Consider the following 20734-nt stretch of genomic DNA (forward strand, 5'->3'; position numbering starts at 1 on the left):
AACCCCACCCGCCTCTTGGTGCCCCACAACTGAGCAGGATTATCCGGCCCAGAGTCCCCTCCAGCGACAGGAACTGAAAGGCGCCCTCCAAAGCCATGTAAAGTTGAGACTAAAACCCGGAGCGGTTCTCCTTTACACCCCGGATTAGCCTTAAACCACTTTCATCTCTCCTGGCCTTTCCAGACAAACACAAGGAGGACTGGGTGACCTCACAACCTCTGAGGATGCTTGCCATAGATGCAGGCGAAACGTCAGGAGAGAATGCTTCTAGAACATGGCCATATAGCCCGGAAAAACTACAACAACCCAGCGATTCCAGCCATGAAAGCCTTCGACAGTACATCAAAAGGAGGGCTCTCTTTTCTTTCTCCAGGCGAGGAGAAGCGACTTTTTGAATGATTGAAACAGATATTAAGCTAGAATTAAACACCCAAGTCTATTAAATACGTTAATACACTTAAAAGGTGTTAAAATATTAAATAGTTACACCATCCCTGGCTTGCTCTGAAAATCTAAATCTTTTTCTAATCTAAAAACCTATCTAAATCCCTTTCTACATGTAATCCAGATTATCAAAGCAGAGAATCCACACCACACGATCTTCTTTGAACTGGATTATATTAGTCTACACTGCCTTATAATCCAGTTCAAGATAGATAATCTGGATTTCATATGGCAGTGTAGAAGCCCCCCCCCCCCCAGTCATCACCATCCACTCCCATTAACTCATCATACTAGATAATGAATCCACTTAAAATCCAGTTTCTGCCTCCTGAAGAATTCTGGGGTTTGTAGTTTAGGGAGGGGCCTTTAACAGCCTCACTAAACTACAAATCCCAGAATTCTGCAGGAGGCAGAAACCGGATTTAAAGTGAATTCATTCTCTAGTGGTGGCGGGGGGGGGGGAGGCCTGAGGTTGTTAGGAATGGGGGGAGTTGAAGTCCAAACACACCTGGAGGGTCCAAGTCGGCCCATGCCTGCATTAGACACAATGCAGTTCAATGTCGCGAAGCTGCACTATAACAAGACAGTGTGGCTGGGTCCCCAGATGGTGATGAGAGCCTTGAGGTTTTTGTGGAAGCTGGCTTGGAACTGCATCAAATGGTCCGTGCAGACGGGTCCTCCTCCTCCCCACCCCTCCCCTCCCCTGCCCCTCCTCCTCTGGCCCCTCCCCTCGGGCAGGGAGGGCATCAAAGCCGCGCCGCCCTATAAAGCCCCCGAGGGGCCCGGAGCCCGAGGAGAGCCGCGTCGAGAAGGCGGCGAGGCGAGGCCAGGCCGGGCCAGGCGGAGACGGGGCCGAGGCCGAGCCCATGGGCCGCTGCTAGCGCTGCTGGCCGGGGAGGGGGCCGCCATGAACGTGGTGGGGGGCTACCACCCGCTGCTGCACGAGGCGCCCTTCCTCTTCGGGCCCCCCCACTCCCACTCCCACCCGCACCCTGCGCCTCACCCGCACCCTCACCCTCACCCTCCTCCTCCGGGATGGCTGCTGGGCGCCCCCGGCCTCTCCCCGCCCGCCGCGCCGCCCCCGGAGCTGGGCTGCTCGCCGGCCTCGTCCTACGGCCCCGCGGAGCTGCCGGGGAGGCGCAAGGCCCTCTCAGGCCCGGTGGGATCGGCCCCCTCGCTGGCGCCCCCTCCGCCGCCGCCCCCGCCGGCTCCTCCTCACCCTCCGCGGAAGGAGCGCCGCCGGACGGAGAGCCTCAACAGCGCCTTCGCGGAGCTGCGCGAGTGCATCCCCAACGTGCCCGCCGACACGAAGCTCTCCAAGATCAAGACGCTGCGCCTGGCCACCAGCTACATCGCCTACCTCATGGAGGTGCTGGCCAAGGACGGGCCCCTCGCCGCCGGCGCCGAAGCCGGGTTCAAGGCCGAGCTCAAGAAGGCCGAGCCCCGACACCACGACCCCGCCGCCGGGCCCGCCAAGAGGAAGCGAGAGGCGCAGGTAAAGGAGGAGGAGGAGGAGGAAGGGGGGGGGGAGGAGGAAGGGGCAGCCTCGTTGGAAAGGAGGAAGGAAGGGAAAGGAAGGGAAGGAAGGAAAGGAAGGAAGGAAGGAAGGAAGGGAAGGGAATGAAGGGAAGAGGGAAGGAAGAAAAACAATGAAGGAAGGGAACGGAAGGAATGAAGGGAAGGGAAGGAAGGGAGGAAGGAAAGAAGGAAGGGAAGGGAGGGAGCCGAAGGAATGAAGGAAGGGAACGATAGGTAGGTAGGTAGGTAGGAAGGGGAAAGGGAAAGGAAGGGGAGGCAGGGAAGGGAAGGGAGGGAAGAAAACGAAGGGAAAGGAAGGGAAGGAAAGAAGGAAGGGAAGGAAGGAAGGAAGGAAGGGAAGGGAGGGAGGAAAGGAAGAAAAGGAGGTGAAAGAAAGGAAAGGGAAAAAAGGGGGGAAAGGAAGGGAAGGAAGGAGAGAGAGAAGGCTGCTCCGGGTCACAGAGGGCTCTTTCACATAATCCAGAATATCAAGGCAGAAAATCCCACGATATCTGCTTTGAACTGTTTATCAGAGTCCACACTGCCATATACTTACAGTTCAAAGCAGATAATGTGGGATTTTATTCATCTGTGTGGAAGGGGCTTGGGTTAGGTGCATTTCAAAGACTGGCATAGATAGACAGACACACAGAATATGTAAGTCAATAGATTGAATATTTAGATATTTAAATATTTATATAATAGATAGATAGAGAGAGAGAGAGAGAGAGAGAGAGAGAGATAGATAGATATAGATATAGATAGATAGATAGATAGATAGATAGAATAAACCAGAGGTCCCAAACTAAGGCGCCAAATGCGGCCCTCCAAAGTCACCCCCCCCCCCCCCCCACACACACACAGTAAACTTTAGGCTTCCGGTCACTCTAAGTCTGAAACGACTTGAAGGCACACAACAACAACAATCCTTGACTCTGTCTTCAGCCAAAAGCAGGCCCACATTTCCCATTGAAATACTGGTCAGTGTATGTTGATCAATTCCCCCCCCCCCCTCATTTTCAATATTGAATTGCTCTTCTATTGTTTTTGTTTATTGCACTGCAAGGAAGAAATTGCAATGTGCATAGGAATTAGTTTAATGTTTTTTTCTGAAGAACTGTGAACCGGCCTCTGCTTAAAAGGCTTGAGGACCCCTCGATATGTAGATAGATAGACAGACAGACAGACAGACAGACAGATAGATAGATAGAAGTAAACTTTGCCCAGGTCCAGAGACATTTTCGCGGTTAAGGAGAAGTTTGCAAGTACAGCCTTCCCTTTGTCTTCAATGAGCAAAGTCACTCATATGGTTTGCAAGGGATGTTCTTTCCAGAGTAGTTCTTAGCCTTGTAACCCAGGGCCTGGCCCAGGCTTGGCACAATCTTCTCCCTCCCACTGGAAGCAGAACAAAAAGGTTCTGCTGGTTAGGAAACTTAGTTAGTTTTTTCCTCCACATCCTATTTTTAAAATATGGGTGGAATAGCTGGGGCTTTGTTAGTCCTGGAGGAAAAGAGTTTAGTCAGTTCTGGCTAGCACTTGAATGGAAGCCCAGAGTTGACCTGATGCTGTAGGCCAAGCATGGGCCAACTTGGACCTTCCAGGTGTTTTGGACTGCAACTCCCACCATGCCTAACAACCTCAGGCCCTTTCCCTTTCCCCCTCAGCCGCATAAGGGTAGGCTATATTTCAGAAGAGTGAGCGGATAAGGAGTGTTCCTTGCCTTCAAAAACCTGTATAATTTTAGAGGCCATTTAGGCACACACACAATCCCAACATGGGTTTGCCATCTCTGTGTGGTGGGGTTGTGGCTGCCACAAGACAACCAAAGGGATGCCAAGATGAACAGAAAATTGTTGGTTGTATATAGCTTGCCATGATTGTAATTGTCATCTTAATATGAAAGAATCCCACAATAACCTATTAATAATAATAATAGCCACAATAATATTATTAATATTAAATAATAATAATAATAATAATAATAGCTACAATAACCTATTGTACACGATCCTGCATGCATAAAGCCCCATTTGATGCCTTGCCTCAGGAGAAGGAGGGCTGGTTTTTGAACCCATTCACTCTCATGCATTAGTCAGGAATATGTGGTTGGATAGGATAGCCTTCCGAATAGATTTATCTTTCGTCTTGGTTGTTTGGAATTGACAATATGGAGGATGTGATGCTCCTGGGAGAAGGATCAAAAGCACTTCTAATCCTCTGGAATTCAGTGTGCTCATCCCTGAACTGGATCCAGATTCACAGCCCTGCAGCAGCAATGCTATGATTCTGCTTGAACTGCAATAGCCACATCCAATGGGATCCTGGGCAGTTTCTTGCACTACACTTCTCTGGTTGAGAATGCCCTCTGTGTGCCTTTGGGTCTCCTGTCAATTTATGGCAACCCCATAACGTAATCCGATTTTCTTACCAAGGCATCCTTGGAGGTGGTTTGTCCTCACCTATCTGTGAAATATGAGTCCTGTTCCTGATGTTCCTTGGTAGCCCAGCATCCAAGTAGTAACCAAGCTTGGCCCTGTTTATTTTTCATGATGGGATCTTTCAAGATATCCTTCATAGGATGGAGCCGCTGCAGTTAGAGGAATGATAGTGTTGTAACTGCAGTGTGAAAGGGTAGTTAGACATATGTATGCATTATGATCTCATTTAGATCAATGGGAATAAAACACATGCATGCATTTGTGTTAGGCATGGCTTGCAACTGAAGTTCCTCTGATCCCAATGGGTTTCTTTTGGGCCTTCCTTTTGGATGGTGGAGGAAGCCCTGCTCCTGCCTGGGAAGCCAAAGCATCCTTGGCCCCTGCTGACTTGGAAACAAAACAAAAGAGTTATCTTAGATGGTAGTAATTTGTATGGGAACATTTGTATGTATTGCAGTTTCTCAAGTTGCTCCTGACAGGAAAAAAATGTATGGGAATATTTTTATTCAGAAACAAAGCAAAAGTGTTTTTAGAGATAGAGGTTATGTGTCCTAATTTTATTACTTGTGTTTCATATTCTCCTTTTCAAAGATGCATATTTGCAACAGACTTTTACTTTTTTGCTAGTGTTTAGTGCCTGGGCAGCAGAAGCAGACCTCATTTGATTCCCTTCCTCAAGAGATCCCAAGATTCAAGCAAACTTGAGATATGACATGCTATTGTCTTCTTTTCAGTCTGGGTTGCAAACTCTGCTTTGCTTTCCCATATCCTGACTGAACCAGCAGTTGTGGGCTAAAAAGTAAAGCATGCCTGTGTGAACAGTGTGCTTCACAACTGAAGGAATACAATAAAACACACACCACCCCAATAAGACAATGAAATCCAGGTTGCAGGGAAAGGGTCCAAAACGAAGGATGACTAAATCTGGATCCAGTTTCTTGCATAATGCTGAGGTCACATCTCTAGTCTTTTGAAATATATGCACATTGTTTTTTAAATTGAAAACATACCTGAGGGGGGCACTTATTGAACTTAGGACCCCATCACATTTGAGAATTAATCCACTTTAAATCCGGTTTCTGCCTCCTGCAGAATTCTGGGGTTTGTAGTTTAGGGAGGACGCTTTAACAGCCCCACTAAACTACAAACCCCAGAATTCTGTAGGAGGCAGAAACCGGATTTAAAGTGGATTCATTCTCAAGTGTGATGAAGTAGTTAGCTTGGTATAAGTGCTTTTAAGATGGTGGCTTCATGCCTCCGCTGGAATGCTACTGGTATCCCTTTTAGAGTAGGCCCGTTAAATCAATGGGATTTATTAATGTGTTGACCCATTAGACCTCAGCTGGAACTAGCAGGAATCGGGCCAAAGGGTGCCATTGCCTCTACTGTGTGAATTGAATCAGGACCATAGGAAGGATATTCTTTCTAATTGATTTGTTGGCTTGAGATGGATGTTCAGATGGGAAAGGAGACAGTTGCCTGAGCTGTTTGCTGGGCAGGTTTGGTGGAGTGGAAGGACAGGGGAAAAAGGGTTGGAAATGAGAGAAGGTTTCATTTCTCCAGCTCCTTTCCTCTAGTCTTGGGGGTCTTTTCTGACTGGGTCTTAAGCGGCACAGAGAAAGTGTAAAACTCAGGACAAGTTGCCTTGAGAATAACTGGGGCCTCATTTTGTGAAAATGCATCCACACTGCGATTTTCCATAGGGAAAGGCCAAACCTTGTTATTTAGATTGCACCAGGCTTATAGCTGAATGAAGTCCTTTTTGTAGAATATTGTCCCTGCAAATCCATTTTTCAATCCACACCAAATTACCATATTCCAGCCTGTCCGATCAGATATAAAATTGGCCCCTGCCTTTTAAATTTTGTAATGCAATCCCTGCAATGTTATTCAGGCCTCTAGATCTTTTCTGAAGTTCAAAAAGACACCTCCCCCCCCCCCCCCTCCAAGTGGCAAGGGGTTTGGATTGGACGCCTTAGGTCTCAGTCCTTCACTATGGGAGCATGGCATGTTTTTTCCCTCCCTTTTCCTTCAAGTAAATAGGAGAAGAGACCTTTGCTGCAGGCCTGAATTTTTCTTGCAGTTTCTGCCTTGGCCCCCTCCCAGGCTCTGTCTCCTGCATGATGGGTATCTTTCACTCCCTTCATCGCCCTTATAAAGAACATGAGTTGTCTTGAGGTCCATTGGAGCCCTTTCTTAGAGTGAACCACCCAGACATGACCCTCAAGACCAGGAAGGTTGTATTAGGCCTGAAATATTGTTTGGCGTGGATATGCCTTCAAATCGTCTGTCAGTTATGGCGACCCCATGAATTCCCTTGGGTCTTCCTTGGCAATGAATATTTGGGCCCCATTTATTTATGTGTCTACACCAGGGGTTCTCAAACTTTTTAATCAGAGGGCCAGGTCACAGTCCTTCAAACTGTTGGAGGGCCAGATAATTTGGAAAAAAAACATGAAAGAATTACTATGCACACTGCACATATCTTATTTGTAGTGTAAAAGACACTCTAAAACAATACAATAATTAAAATGAAGAACAATTTTAACACATTTAAACTTATTAGAATTTCAATGGGAAGTGTGGGCCTGCTTTTGGCTGAGGAGATAGGATTGTTGTTGCTGTTGTTGTTGTTGTTTGCTTTCAAGTCCTTTCAGACTTAGGTTGTCACTGAGCGAGGGCTGCTAGGTAAATGACCTTGAAGGACTGTATCAGTTAGTTTGAGGACCCCTGGTCTACACCAACCATTTAATGCAGTTTGAATCCAGCTCCCACAAAAGCTCATTGAGGAAAGTCCTGAGTGTGCTCCGTGGTTTGCGTAATCACTATCTGGGCCTCAAATTGGACTTGCTGTGTTATCATCTGCACAGCAAAACCACTTTCTTTAATACCCGGTTTTAAACTGCATTACACCGTCAATGTAGATAAGGCCTGGAGGTGGGTTTGCCTCTAATGCAGAGCCTCCCCGTCAGCCTCCAGTCCAAGCAGTAAACAGAGTGGACCCTGCTTAGCTTATAAGACTGGACTATCCCTTTACATATTTAGTCCACCTTCAAATATTAGGCCCTGAAATGACGCCCATAAACCTTTCAGAATTAGGCCCAGCGAGAGCACCGCGATTCCAATTTTACTGTCATGGCTGCAGCCTAGGAAATCCTTTGAGGCGATATTAGACTCTCTGGCTGAGAATTCAAAGTGCCTCCTTTTAAAACTACAAATCCCAGTATTCCATAGGATGGAACCAAGGCAACAAAAGTGGAAGTGTGGAATGGAAGTGTTACTTCATCACACTAAAGAATGAATTCACTTTAAATCGGGTTTCTGCCTCGTGCAGAATTCAGAGGTTTGTCGTTTAGTGAGGCTGTTAGAGGCTCCCCCCTAATCTACAAATCCCAGAATTCTGCAGTCGGCAGAAACCGGATTTAAAGTGGATTCATTCTCTAGTGTGATGAGGTCTCAATCGCAGGAAAGGATCCAGGGTGGGGAGAGTAGAAGCTGAGCCGCTCACAATTTTTGGCAAGGAGCTGGAGACAAAAACCCTGCCTTGTTTTGCCTTCCAAAACTGCCTTTCTTTTTTTCTGGGATTAGCCCCGTTGGGTGAAGAGTGCGCGTTTATTTATAAACATGCCGGGCTGCGAGAAAGGAAAGCACTCTTGCCCCGGGCTTTTTGGATCCACAGTCGGGACTCCTCCTGCGGGATTGACACGGAGCGAGCGAGTGAGCAAAGGAGCCAGGGCCTCTGCCTTCCCTCGGTTTCCTTCTCCACTCAAAAAGAGTGAACTTGGATCCTTCCGCAGCCAGAAAGGCACGCGGTGGCCCATTGTGCCAAAGGGAGAAGGCTCTCTGGAAGTCCAGGGTTTGATGTAGGGAGACTGAGATCTACCTTTTGGGGGGAAGATATTATTTTACTGACACAAAAGCACAATATGTCACGGCAAACTATATCTATCTATCTATCTATCTATCTATCTATCTGCTGGATAAGTATATATGCTGGATTTAGTATCACAAAATCACAAGTCGAACACTTTCCAAGCATCTAGGACTGTGTGATATTATTATTATTATTATTATTATTATTATTATTATTGTTCTAACACAAAAACACAGTATGTCATAGCAAACGAGATAGATATGCTGGATTTCGTATCACAAAATCACAAAATCGAACATTTCCCAAGCATCTAGAACTGTGTAATAATAATAATAATAATAATAATAATAATAATAATAATAATAATAATAATGGAAAGAAGAGGTAACCAGAGGCATAGCCAGAATTCCACGGAGGGAATTGTTGTATTGCCGAAGGCTTTCCTGGCTAGAATTACTGGGTTGTTGTGAGTTTTCTGGGCTGCATTGCCATGTTCCAGAAGCATTCTCTCCTGACGTTTCTCCTGCATCTATGGCAGGCATCTTCAGAGTTGTGAGGTCTTTTGGAAACTAGGAAATGTGTTGATTTCTTCTCTCTTTCCAAAGGCCCCTTTCCCCGCTCTCGAAAGCATAACCCGCATTTGGAAGGAAAGCTCGCATCTTGGGCCATGTTTTACCCTGGCTTTGTTTATAGTTCAATAAAGCTGGCTTTCAGGCCAAACCCAATTCTCAGAAGGATATTTTCACACTGAAATTAATTTCTTTAAACGATTCCAAGAAGAATAATAAAATGCAAGAAGTTTGGCTCCGTGTTATATGTATATCTCATGTATAGCTGTATATCTAATGTGTGTTTGTGAATATGTGTATGTATACACACATACCTATATTTCATCCTCGCAGATCTATATATCTTTAAAGATTGGATCCTACTTCAGAGGGCCCTTCCAGACAGGCTCTGTATCCCAGGATCTGATCCCAGTTTTTCTTCTTTCAACCGGATTATATGAGTCCGCACTGCCAGATAATCCGGGATAAACAGAAACTCTGGGATCAGATCCTGGGATATAGGGCTTGTCTGGAAGGGTCTGGAGTCTCCCCTTGAATCGGACTATGTAACACGTTTTTTTGTTCCTAGGTTGCAATTGTCATTTCCTAATTTATTCTATCATGAAAACTCGGGAAAAGTTTATTTAACTTTGTTTTTGCGGGACACCCTGCAGCACGTTTTGCTATACTTTCTCAATGAATCTCTCATGGAGTCTCAGCTAAACATAGTTTGTGGCAGCCACAGAAAGGAAGTTTTTGGAGTAGAGCAACTACTTTCAAAGTATATACCTTACAAGTAAATAGGAAATTACACTTTCAAACCAGGAATAGATTTTCCCCTCACTAATTTTGTTACATATAGTGTCAGTTGTTGGATGGTATGAATCTCACTGATCCAAGACTAACAATAGGATGTAGGGAGATCCCCAATACTCTACACACAGACACACTAATTATGCATTGCGGTTGCTTTTGTTGTAAGTCGACCCAGTCCTTGTGGAGAAAGGGCGGGATATTAATAATAATAATAATAGTACTTTTTAAAACTCGATGTTGTTTGATAGGTCGGTTTCGTTGGCCTTGCACTGTTTTGTCCTCAAGTTTTTAACTGCTTTGTTGTATCCTTTGGGTCTCACGTCAGGAAGAAAGGCGGGTTTCTCTTTAATTCTTTACAGGCTCGAATTCAATTGTTAAGTTGAACTCTTTTTTTCGCGTCAGGGGCAACTTGAGAAACTGCAAATTGCTTCTGGTGTGAGAGAATTGGCCATCTGCAAGGACGTTACCCAGGGGACGCCCCGGATGTTTTGCCATCCTTGTGGGAAGTTTCTCTCATGTCCCTGGACATGAGCTGGAGCTGACAGAGGGAGCTCATCCGCAGCTCTCCCCAGACTCGAACCTCTGTCGGTCTTCAGTCCTGCGGGCACAAGGGTTTAACCTATTGCGCCACTGGAGGCTCAAGTTGAACTAAAGTAGACCCACTGAATCCACGGGACTTGTTTATGTGTTGACTTGTTCAAGAGGTAATTCAATGAAGCTAAGCAAAAGGATTTGAGATGTAGATGCACTGATGTAAATAGATGATGGCTATAGAGATCTATCTCCTAGATTTACCACTTTCCGTGTTTGTTTGTTAAAAAATGCAATGCAACTGTTTGGTCTGCCCTTGGCACGATAAATAAATACCATTCTCCGTCGCTTTTGGTTGCCTTTCTCTGGTCGGATCACACAACCCACACTCACAGAGATCAGAATAACAACTTTCTATGGGGGGCATCTTTGAAGTGACTGGACCGACCTTGAAGGAGCTGGGGGTGGTGACGGCCGACAGGGAGCTCTGGCGTGGGCTGGTCCATGAGGTCAAGAAGAGTCGGAGACGACTGAACGAATGAACAACAACATAGGGAGGAAAAGCCAGCTTTCTTGCGGTTGGGGAACGCCCACTATACTCTCAGGGCACCTTCTCAGGCCTAGGAGGCACTCTGGTTTCACTTTAACTGGAGTGGCTCAGTGCAGTGGAAGCATGGGAGTTGTAGTTTTACAAGGTTGTTCGCCTTCTTTGCCGGCGCTTCAGCAAACTACAAATCCCATGATCCCATAGCACTGAACCGTGGCGGTTAAAATGTCATCACATTGCATTGATCCTACAGTGTAGTTGCACAATAAGTCCACCCCCATCTTTTCAAAAAAGCCTTCCCATTGAATTCGGTGGGAGGAACCCTCGGGTTGGTGTGTGCTGTTTAGGTGTGTTACAAAAATGCTTCTTTGATATGTGTCAGGAGCGACTTGAGAAACTGCTCCTGGTGTGAGAGAATTGGCCATCTGCAAGGACGTTGTCCAGGGGACACCCCGGATGTTTCAATGTTTTGCCATCCTTGTGGGAGGCTTCGCTCATGTCCCCGCCTGGGAAGCTGGAGCTGGCAGGCAGCAGCTCACTCCGCTCTCCGGATTCTAACCGTAGACATTGCTCGAATAGGAAAGAAACCAGTTAACAGGGGTTCCCATTGACTCCGAGGTCTCTGGTCTAAGAAAAGGGGATCAGAGACCAATGCATTGTGTCCATTTGCATTACTTTTGGGGTGAAGAAAGCTCTTGTGAAGAGGCGCAATTGGAGGGAATCCTAAAGGGGAAAGTCAAGGGTCCTTTCATCATGAATGTAAACCCTACTAATTCGATAGGTCTACTCTAATCGGGTCTAGGACTCAGGGCAGGGCCTCTCTTTTGCTTTGTCCGACCATCTTCTTACAAAAGACCCTTCTGCCAGATTATTTCTAGGATGGGTTGCTGTGAGTTTTCCGAGCTGTCTGGTCATGTTCCAGAAGCATTCTCTCCTGACGTTTCGCCCACATCTATGGCAGGCATCCTCAGAGGTTGTGAGGTATCTCATCAACCTCTGAGGATGCCTGCCATAGATGTGGGCGAAACGTCAGGAGAGAATGCTTCTGGAACATGGCCAGACAGCCCGGAAAACTCACAACAACCCAGTGATTCTGGTCATGCAAGTATATTTCTCGGATCTTTTGGAGGCTTTCTTGTCATGGGACCAGATCTATCCCATCTGAAACTCCTCTCCGGAGATGGTTGTTAGTTTGGGGTCCAGTCTGTCGACCCACCTCCCTCTCTCGGGTCAGAGAAGAGTAAGCTTGGTTTGGATCCAACTGGATCCCTTCGCTTTGTGATCCTCTTTCAAATGCGGTCTGTATAAAGGGCGGGAGAAAAGGGGAAGCCGGTTTCAGAGCTCCCATTCCTTTCCCAGAAATAATCCGATCCCTGGGGGCAAAATAATAAAGTCGTTTCCGCAGAGAGGCGCGTTTCTATTTTCTCAGGCTCTGCGTTTGTTTCTCCAGCCGGGCGCGGAGTGACGTTCCTTGGCCCGGAAAGGCTCATCAGGCGCGTAATTTAAGTGGTGTTTACCACAACACGGCCCGCCGTATTTATACACCCTCTCCAAATAAAGGCCAGAAATTTATTGCCTTCCGCTTGATAATCTCATACTCATAAACCGGCCAACAACGCGGGTTTCTACTTTACAACCTCAACGCGCAAACTCGCCGCCTCGGTCGCCCAACGCCCTTGGCTCGCGTTGTAACGCTTCTTGCTGGAGTTTGGAAGGAGTTGCGCCTCACCCTATCCGCCTCCTTTATACCAGGGCGAGCAGGCCACGATCCAACCCTAATAAAGCCACTGAGAAGATAGTAAAGCCCCCCAAACCCTCTGCCACCCCTGGCATAACATTTGCACGCATTTTAAGCAGGATCTTGCCTCTAAGCTTCCAAATAATAGCACAATAAGAGTAATAATTATTATGACTCATATGACAGCTACAGTCCATAGCGTAATATAGTTTATAGTGATGATAAGGTAATGGTAAAGGTTTTCCCTGACATTAAGTCTAGTGGTGTCCGACTCTGGGTTGTGGTGCTCATCTCCATGTCTAAGCCGAAGAGCCGGCGTTGTCCGTAGACACCTCCAAGGTCATGTGGCCATCATGACTGCATGGAGCGCCGTTACCTTCCGCCGGAACGGTACCTATTGATCTATTCACATTTGCATGTTTTCGAACTGCTAGGTTAGCAGAAGCTGGGGCTGACAGCGGAAGCTCACGCCGCTCCCCGGATTCGAACAAGTTCAGCAGCTCAGGGCTTTAACCCACTGCGCCACCGGGGCTCCATAGTGATGAAAGTAAAGTATATATATAAAGATATAGCGGGACCCATTGAAAGTGAGAGAAGAAAGGTTGGGACTTACACTGACCCCACTTAATCGGAGGTTTGGGCTAGAAATCCCTATTTTTTAGTTGTCTTCTGTTGCTCTAGGTTTACTTTGCATCTTTTTATGCTAATAGGCTCTGTCTCTGACGACAGGAAATAATAATAATAATAATAATAATAATAATAATAATAATAATAATAATAATAGAAACACCACAAGATGAATCCACAGCAGACACTCTACCGGCTGTTGTATAGGATCACACGTCTGACACTTCCCAAGTGTCTAGGACTGTGTGATGTATCGCTAATAATGCGTGCAGAGTAGGGTGGCCTTTTGCAGGTGACAGATGGTAATTTTGTCAGCACCAATTGTTTTTAAGTGCAGGCCAAGATCTTTAGGCACTGCACCCAGTGTGCCGATCACCACTGGTATCACCTTGACTGGCTTGTGCCAGAGTCTTTGCAGTCCGATCTTTAAATCCTCATATCGTGTCAGCTTTTGCAGTTGTTTCTCTTCAATCCTGCTTTCACCTGGGATTGCAACATCGACGATCAATAGTTTGTTTTTTAACGATCGTGAGGTTAGAAGTATTGTGCTCTAAAACTCTGTCAGTCTGAATTCGGAAGTCCCAGAGGAGTTTGACATGTTCATTTTTCTGTAACTTTTTCAGGCTTGTGATACCACCACCACCACCACCATCATTATTATTATTTGATAGATAGCAAGATTGTTACACAGCAAACAAGATCCCTATGCTGGCTTTTGTATTTGATCACACGTCAAGTGTCTAGGACTGTGTGATATATAGGCGAATTATGGTAGGTGACATATGGTAATTTTGTCAGTCCCTATTGTTTTTAAGTGCAGGCCAAGGTCTTTAGGCACTGCACCCAGTGTGCTGATCACCACTGAGACCACCTTTACAGGCTTGTGCCAGAGTCTTTGCAGTTCGATCTTTAAATCCTTATTGTTATTGTTGTTGTTGTTGTTGTTGTTGTTAACCACTTAACACGATTTTTCCTCACTTGCAAATGTCATTTCCTAATTGGTTCTATCATAAAAAGTAGGGAAAAGTTTATTAAATTGCAATTTTTTTTGTTTTGGCGGGACATCCTGCGGCTATACTTTTTCAAATAATCTCTCATCCAGTCTCAATTAATTCAACATAGTTTGTGGCAGTCACAAAAATGAAGCTTCTAAAGTGTAACAAAGACAATTAAATAGGAAATATCACTTTCAAACCAGGAATAGAAAGTGTTTCCAATTTTGTTACATAGTGTTGTGATTATGACTGGAAAGAATTATTTCTTATGGTGGCTTCTTTCCCACTAAGGCGTTGCAAATAAAAAAAAATGAGGGGGGGGGGGGGTATAAACCAATATGGCCGGATTTGGTAGTGTCAAACCTTGCTCCCTCCTTTTTATGCTCCCGATGGAGGTTTAACCCCACTATAATTGCCATAGCTCAAAGCAATGTTTCAATCTAGGAGTTGCAGTTTAGACCCCTTCCACACTGCAGAATAAAATCCCACATTTTTGAACTGGAATATATGGCAGTGTGGACTCAGCTAACCCAGTGCAAAGCAGATATTATGGGCTTTTCTGCCTTGATATTCTGGGTTATGTGGCTGTGTGGAACGGCCCTTCTAGTGAGGCAGCAGCAGAGAAAGCGAAAGATCTTGCAAAGTGACAGCTCCTAAACCTTGAGCCAGAGCAGTTGAAGCGGTGTCAAACCGCATTCATTCTGGGTTGTTGTAGGTTTTTTCGGGCTATATGGCCATGTTCTAGAATCTAGAGGCATTCTCTCCTGACGTTTCGCCTGCATCTATGGCAAGCATCCTCAGAGGTAGTGAGGCATTCATTCTACTGTGCAGGCGCACCCTTCGGGCCCTTCTCCACAACCATATAAGCCTCAATATCAAGGCAGAAAATCCCACAATATCTGCTTTGAACTGGATTATCTGAGTCCACACTGCCATATATCCCAGTTCAAAGCAGAGAATGTGGGATTTTATTCAGCTGTGGGATTTTATTGAGGAGACTTAGAGGCCTTCGACGACGTGAAGCTGACTTCCGAGGGAGGGCGCAGGGTGTGCTCTCTACGGTGAATAATCTCTCCGCGTGGCCCTCTCTCCTTTCCCCTTTCTCCCCGCAGCCCCCCGAAGCTGTCTTCGCGCCCTCCTTGAGCCACGGAGAGAAACGCCTGAAAGGACGGACGGGTTGGCCTCAGCAGGTCTGGGCGCTGGAACTGAACCAATGAAACCCGGAGTGGACGGAGCCCCCGAAGGGAGAGGGCCGGGCTGAGCCCCCCACCCCACCCCCAAAGCACTCCCCCCTCGACGCCCACCCCGCCCGCCTGAGGCTCGCGTGCAGTGGGAAGGCGCGCGCCTCTTTTGGGGAGAGGCCACCTTGACACTGACCCCTGAAGTCAGCTTCAACCGGGATTGGAGAAAGGAGCTTCGTCCGTGCAGATACCTCCTGGAACCAGTGCGAGGCCCGGAGGAGGATTCCACGCACCATGAGCACGGAGGCGCGTGAAGAACTGGGCTGTCCTTCTCCAGCTTTGGGGGGGGGGGGTTTTGTTGCCATTTGGAGGAAGCGCCCAACGCCCTTCAGTCAAAACAGAACAAAAAGGGGGCAGCCGAGGTGGGGAGAGGGAGCGCGCCTCTTTTGGGCCCACCGAGCTCATTCCTCGAAAGGCGGAGAAGACCCCCCTCCGCCTGACTGCCCCCATTTCCCCGCTTCGCAGCCTCCTCCTCGGTGGGGGGTGTCCTTCCTTCCTCGGGTGTTTCCCTCCTTCGCGCGTGGGAGGAAGGGCACGGGAGGCACCCCGTGAGCTGTTGCACAAAGAACAAACAAACACACAAAGGGTGGGTGTGTGAAAGAAGACATTAAAGGGAAAGGAAAGAGCCCCGAGCTAAGGAAGGAGGGAAGACGTGGAAGCGAGACCCTTACCTTGGGGTGGGTTGCACTTCAAAGGGGGGGGGGGGAGGGAGGGCCTGGATCCGCTTCTAACAAACCTTTCCGAGCCTAAAAAGCCCTGTGTGTGTTGTGTAAAGGGGATTGGTTACCGGAGTCCCAAGAGAGGAGCCCCAAGAAGAAGGGCGTTGCCTCCCCGTCGCATTTCCCTTCAGTCTCCCAATGTGTTGTCGAAGGCTGTCATGGCAGGAATCACTGGGTTGTTGTAGGTTTTTCGGGCTATATGGCCATATTCTAGAAGCACTCTCTCCTGACGTTTCGCCTGCATCTATGGCGGGCATCCTCAGAGGTTGTGAGGTCCCATCGCAGCCTGGAAAGTGATCCTCGCAAGGCGCCCCGTCTCATCCGCTCTTGGAAACTCACTTAGGACTTGGATGGGAGACCCCCAATAAATCCCAGGCGCTTCATCATCAGAAGGAAGTGGCAAAACCACCGCCGAGGATCCCTGGACTAAGAAAACCCCGTGAAGCTCATGAGGCTGACCGAAGGCTTCTTTCATTGCGTTTAAGGTGCCCCACACACTGTCCTTTCTGAAGGCTTTCATGAGCGGAAACATTGGGGGCCCTTCCACCCAGCCCTATATTCCAGAATATCAAGGCAGAAAAATCCCACATTATCTGAGTGTGGACTCAGATATTCCAGTTCAAAGCAGATATTGCGGGATTTTCTGCCTTGATATTCTGTGATGTAGGGCTGTGTAGAAGGGCCCTGGATTGCTGTGAGCTTTCCGGGCTGTCTGGCCAATTCCAGAAGCATTCCCTCCTGACGTTTCTCCCACATCTATGGTAGGCATCCTCACAGGTTGAGAGGTGTGCTGGAAACTAGGCAAGTGAGGTTTATATATCTGTGGAATAATGTCCAGGGTGGAGAAAGAAGTCTTGTTGGAGGCAAGTGTGAATGTTGCAATCGCCCACCTTGAATAGCACTGAATGGCTTCTCTGTGTAGTCTGACAAGGTGATTGGTAGAGTGGTCCAGCACTGAAATCCACAAGCATGTGGATAATTTCAACAAAAAGAAGGAAACAATGAAAATGAACAAAATCTGGCTACCAGTATTTTTAAAACCCTCTGAAACAGGACAGTAAATAAAGAGCAACACTCAAAAAGCAGGGGAATTCAGGACAAGTATTAATTAGGGCCAGCTTTGTGTGTGCGTGAGAGGAGTGACATGAGAAACTACAAGTCACTTCTGGTGTTAGAGAATTGACCGTCTGCAAGGACGTTGCCCAGGGGACGCCCGGATATTTTGATGTTTTACCATCCTCGTGGGAAGCTTCTCTCATGTCCCCGCCTGGGGAGCTGGAGCTGACAGAGGGAGCTCACCCGTGCTCTCCCCAGATTCGAACCTTCGACCTGTGGGTCTTCGGTCCTGCCAGCACAAGGGTTTAATCTATTGCGCCACCAGGGGCTCCTAGGGCCAATTAACACCTCCCAACAAAATTCCCCCAGACAGGAAGCAGCCTGGCTTTGAAGGTGCAAGGCTATTCAATGCTAATCAGGCTGGCCAATTGCAACATTCACACTTGCCTCAAGGAGGTCTTTCTCCCACCCTGAACATTCCACAGATATACAAACCCCACTTTCCTAGTTTCCAACAAACCTCACAACTTCTGAGGATGCCTGACATAGATGTGGATGAAACGAAAGGAAATACTCACAGCAACCCATCTCATGGTACTTCTGTAAACAGGGCAAGGCTAGGGATTTGGGGACTGAAGGGAAATGTTGTCCGGAAGAGGGCAGAGCTGGCGACCTTTGCCTGAGTTGATTCCCTTCTCAGCCTCTCTTCCCAAACTATGGATTCGCTTGGCTCTGCGCCTTCCCCATTGGTTCCTCCCATCAGTGGGCACATCTGCACTGGCCATCGAGGTGGAGCTGAGCCTGGGCAACCCAAGCCAGGGATAATAGGCCCACTTCTGGCCCTGAGTTTGGAGAATTAATTTCCACCCAACCCCCCCCCCCCCGACTTCCTTTGAGTGTAAATACAGGCGTCACACCTGGGCCCTCTCTTCCTCCTCTTCCTCTGCTTTCCTCCCTGGGCCAACTTTCCTCTCCCAATGTTGTTGTTTTACATTGTAATTTCGTTTTGGATGTATTTAAACTACCTAAAGTGGGTGCATTTTGATACATTTCCTGTACCGGGTTTTTTTTCTACCTCAAATCTGTATGACCACTTGCTAGGAGAACAGGTTTGCCAAGCCAAGTATTTATGCGAATTTTAAAGAAATGATGATTATAATTATAATTATAATAATAAAGTAAAGCTTTATGATAAGAAGGTGTTCTTCTTTGCCCCTCCCTGGTTCAGTGGTTTCCTTCTGCTCTCTGGGATTTTTTTAGGTCTCCCAAGACCTCATGGGCCATCCATGTCCAACCCCCTGCCAAGAAGCAGGAATATTGCATTCAAAGCACCCCTGACAGATGGCCATCTAGCCTCTGTTTAAGAGCTTCCAAAGAAGGAGCCAGGGCAGAGAGAGAGTATATATATATATACACACACATATACAGTGTTCCCTCACTTATTGCGGGGTTCTGTTCCAGGTCCCCGTCCCCCCCCCCCCCCGTGATTAGTGAAAATCCGCGAAGTAGGGACGCCATATTAATTTTAATATTTATACAATATTTTATATATTATTTTCTTAATAATAGGATTGACTATTATTCAGATTCCTGTTTCCATGGTAAGTTTAGAGATGTATTTCCCCATGTATTATCTGTTCTATCTTGACATGTCACTGAGCCAGGAAATCTGAGGTAAGTGAGAGCTAAGGGTGGAGGTACACCAGGCATGGGCCAACTAGGGCCTTCCCTCGAGGTGTTTTGGACTTCAACACCCACAATTCCTAACAGCTTCAGGCCCCTTCCTTCCCCCCCCCCCCCCCCAGCCGCTTAGATAACAGGAAAAGGAAAGGGCCTGGGGCTGTTAGGAATTGTGGGAGTTGAAGTCCAAAACACCTGGAAGGAAGGCCCAAGTTGGCCCATGCCTGAACTACACTGTACAATGAATGTATTTTGACCCCACTTTAATTGCCATGACTCAATGCTGTGAAATTTTGGGAGTTGTAGTTTTACAAGGTCTTGAGCCTTCTCTGCTGGTGCTTCACCAAATTCCAACTCCAGGATTCCATAGGAATGAGTCATGGCAGTTAAAGTGATGTCCATCTGCATTTATTCCACAGTGTAGATGCAGTCTGGTTCTCCCAAAGAGCAGACTCAACCAAAGTTCTCAGACTGAGTTCACTCCAAGAACCCATTTTAAGGCATGCCACTTTCCAGGTGTGGTTGGGCTGTGTGTTCTAGCAGTCCTCTTTAGTCAGTGATAGTTGTGGCTGATGGAAGTGGCAGTCCACCAACATCTCATCTGGCCCATCCTTCACACAACAGCAGTATGTGAAAAAGATCTTGGAGTCCTTGTGGACAAGTTAAACATGAGCCAACAATGTCATGAGATGGCAAAAAAGCCAAAGGGATTTTGGCCTGCATCAATAGTATAGTGTCTAGATCCAGGGAAGTCATGCTACCCCTCTATTCTGCCTTGGTCAGACCAGATCTGGAATATTGTGTCGAATTCTGGGCACTGCAATTGAAGGGAGATATTGACAAGCTGGAATGTGTCCGGAGAAAGGCGACTAAAATGATCAAGGGGCTGGAGAACAAGTCCTATGAGAAGCGGCTTAAAGAGCTGGGCCTGTTAAGCCTGAAGAAGAGAAGGCTGAGATGGCCATGTATAAATATGTGAGGGGAAGGCTTAGGGAGGAGGGAGCAAGCTTGTTTTCTGCTGCTCTGGAGTCTAGGACATGGAACAATGGCTTCAAACTACAAGAAAGGAGATTCCATTTGAACATTAGGAAGAACTTCCTGACTGTTATAGCTGGTCAACAGTGGAACTCTCTGCCCCAGAGTGTGGTGGCAGCTCCTTCTTTGGAGGCTTTTAAACAGAGGCTGGATGGCCATCTGTCAGGGGTGCTTTGAATGTGATTTTCCTTCTTCTTGGCAGGGGGTTAGACTGGATGGCTCATGAGATCTCTTCCAATGCAATGATTCTATGATCCTGGTCTGAAGCGATTCCTCCTTTACTCCCTAGTTAACTGAGATACATCTTTTACACCACTCTAAAACTCCCTGGGCCTGTTGCACATATCACAGGGATTAAATTCAAATAAACAACATGTCAATCACATTTATACCTATACATAAATAACATAAGATTCATTGAAAATACACATCATTTTGAAAAGTCTCTGTATTTATTGACATTGCTAGGTGCTAGCACTGTGTCCTAAATGTATGCAGTTTATTACTACAGACAAAAATGTTTATAACTTCTTGAAGGTTTGCAGACCCAACTGTGTGTGTTTTTTTAAAAAAGCCTTAGCACTAGGAGGGCAGGCAGATAAACACACGCACACTCCAGGGTTTGATTCACAACCCTGTTAAATATTAATACATGGATAACAGACAGTTTGGTCTAAATTCTGATCGCCTTTATTTGGAAGTACTGTCTGTTTTGTTGAAATCAACAGAACTAACTTTTAGGTAAACATGGTGATGATCTGATCAAAAATATTTTAAAATATTTTTGTAACTTTTTGTTTTCAGGGGAGGGCTGTGGACAAGATTATTATATCTCACTGAAATCAACTGTCTCAATGGGAAAGCATGAAATATGTTTTGAATTTTCAAAAGTGGAGTTAATGGGTTGGATCCAGACAAAGGGTGCAT

The 20734-nt window shown here is 46.7% G+C and overlaps 1 protein-coding gene across 1 annotated transcript; it reads left to right on the forward strand.

Annotated features, from left to right (window-relative positions):
* The first annotated feature begins 1230 nt into the window (after nucleotides 1-1230).
* HAND1 (heart and neural crest derivatives expressed 1) lies at nucleotides 1231-18290 on the forward strand. Its single transcript, XM_067463663.1, has 2 exons — nucleotides 1231-1939; nucleotides 15189-18290. The coding sequence occupies exons 1-2, from the start codon at nucleotides 1352-1354 to the stop codon at nucleotides 15291-15293; spliced, it is 693 nt and encodes a 230-aa protein (XP_067319764.1). The 5' UTR covers nucleotides 1231-1351; the 3' UTR covers nucleotides 15294-18290.
* Nucleotides 18291-20734: the final 2444 nt, after the last annotated feature.

Source organism: Anolis sagrei, chromosome 2, assembly GCF_037176765.1.
Source record: "Anolis sagrei isolate rAnoSag1 chromosome 2, rAnoSag1.mat, whole genome shotgun sequence".
In the NCBI taxonomy this organism is placed as follows: Eukaryota; Metazoa; Chordata; class Lepidosauria; order Squamata; family Dactyloidae; genus Anolis; species Anolis sagrei.

Bases quoted from the DNA above. Each gene is read 5' to 3' on its own strand.
- HAND1 (XM_067463663.1), top strand. From the start codon at position 1,352: ATGAACGTGGTGGGGGGCTACCACCCGCTGCTGCACGAGGCGCCCTTC. The intron at 1,940-15,188 runs GTAAAGGAGGAG...TTCTCCCCGCAG, and splicing joins AGAGGAAGCGAGAGGCGCAG to CCCCCCGAAGCTGTCTTCGC.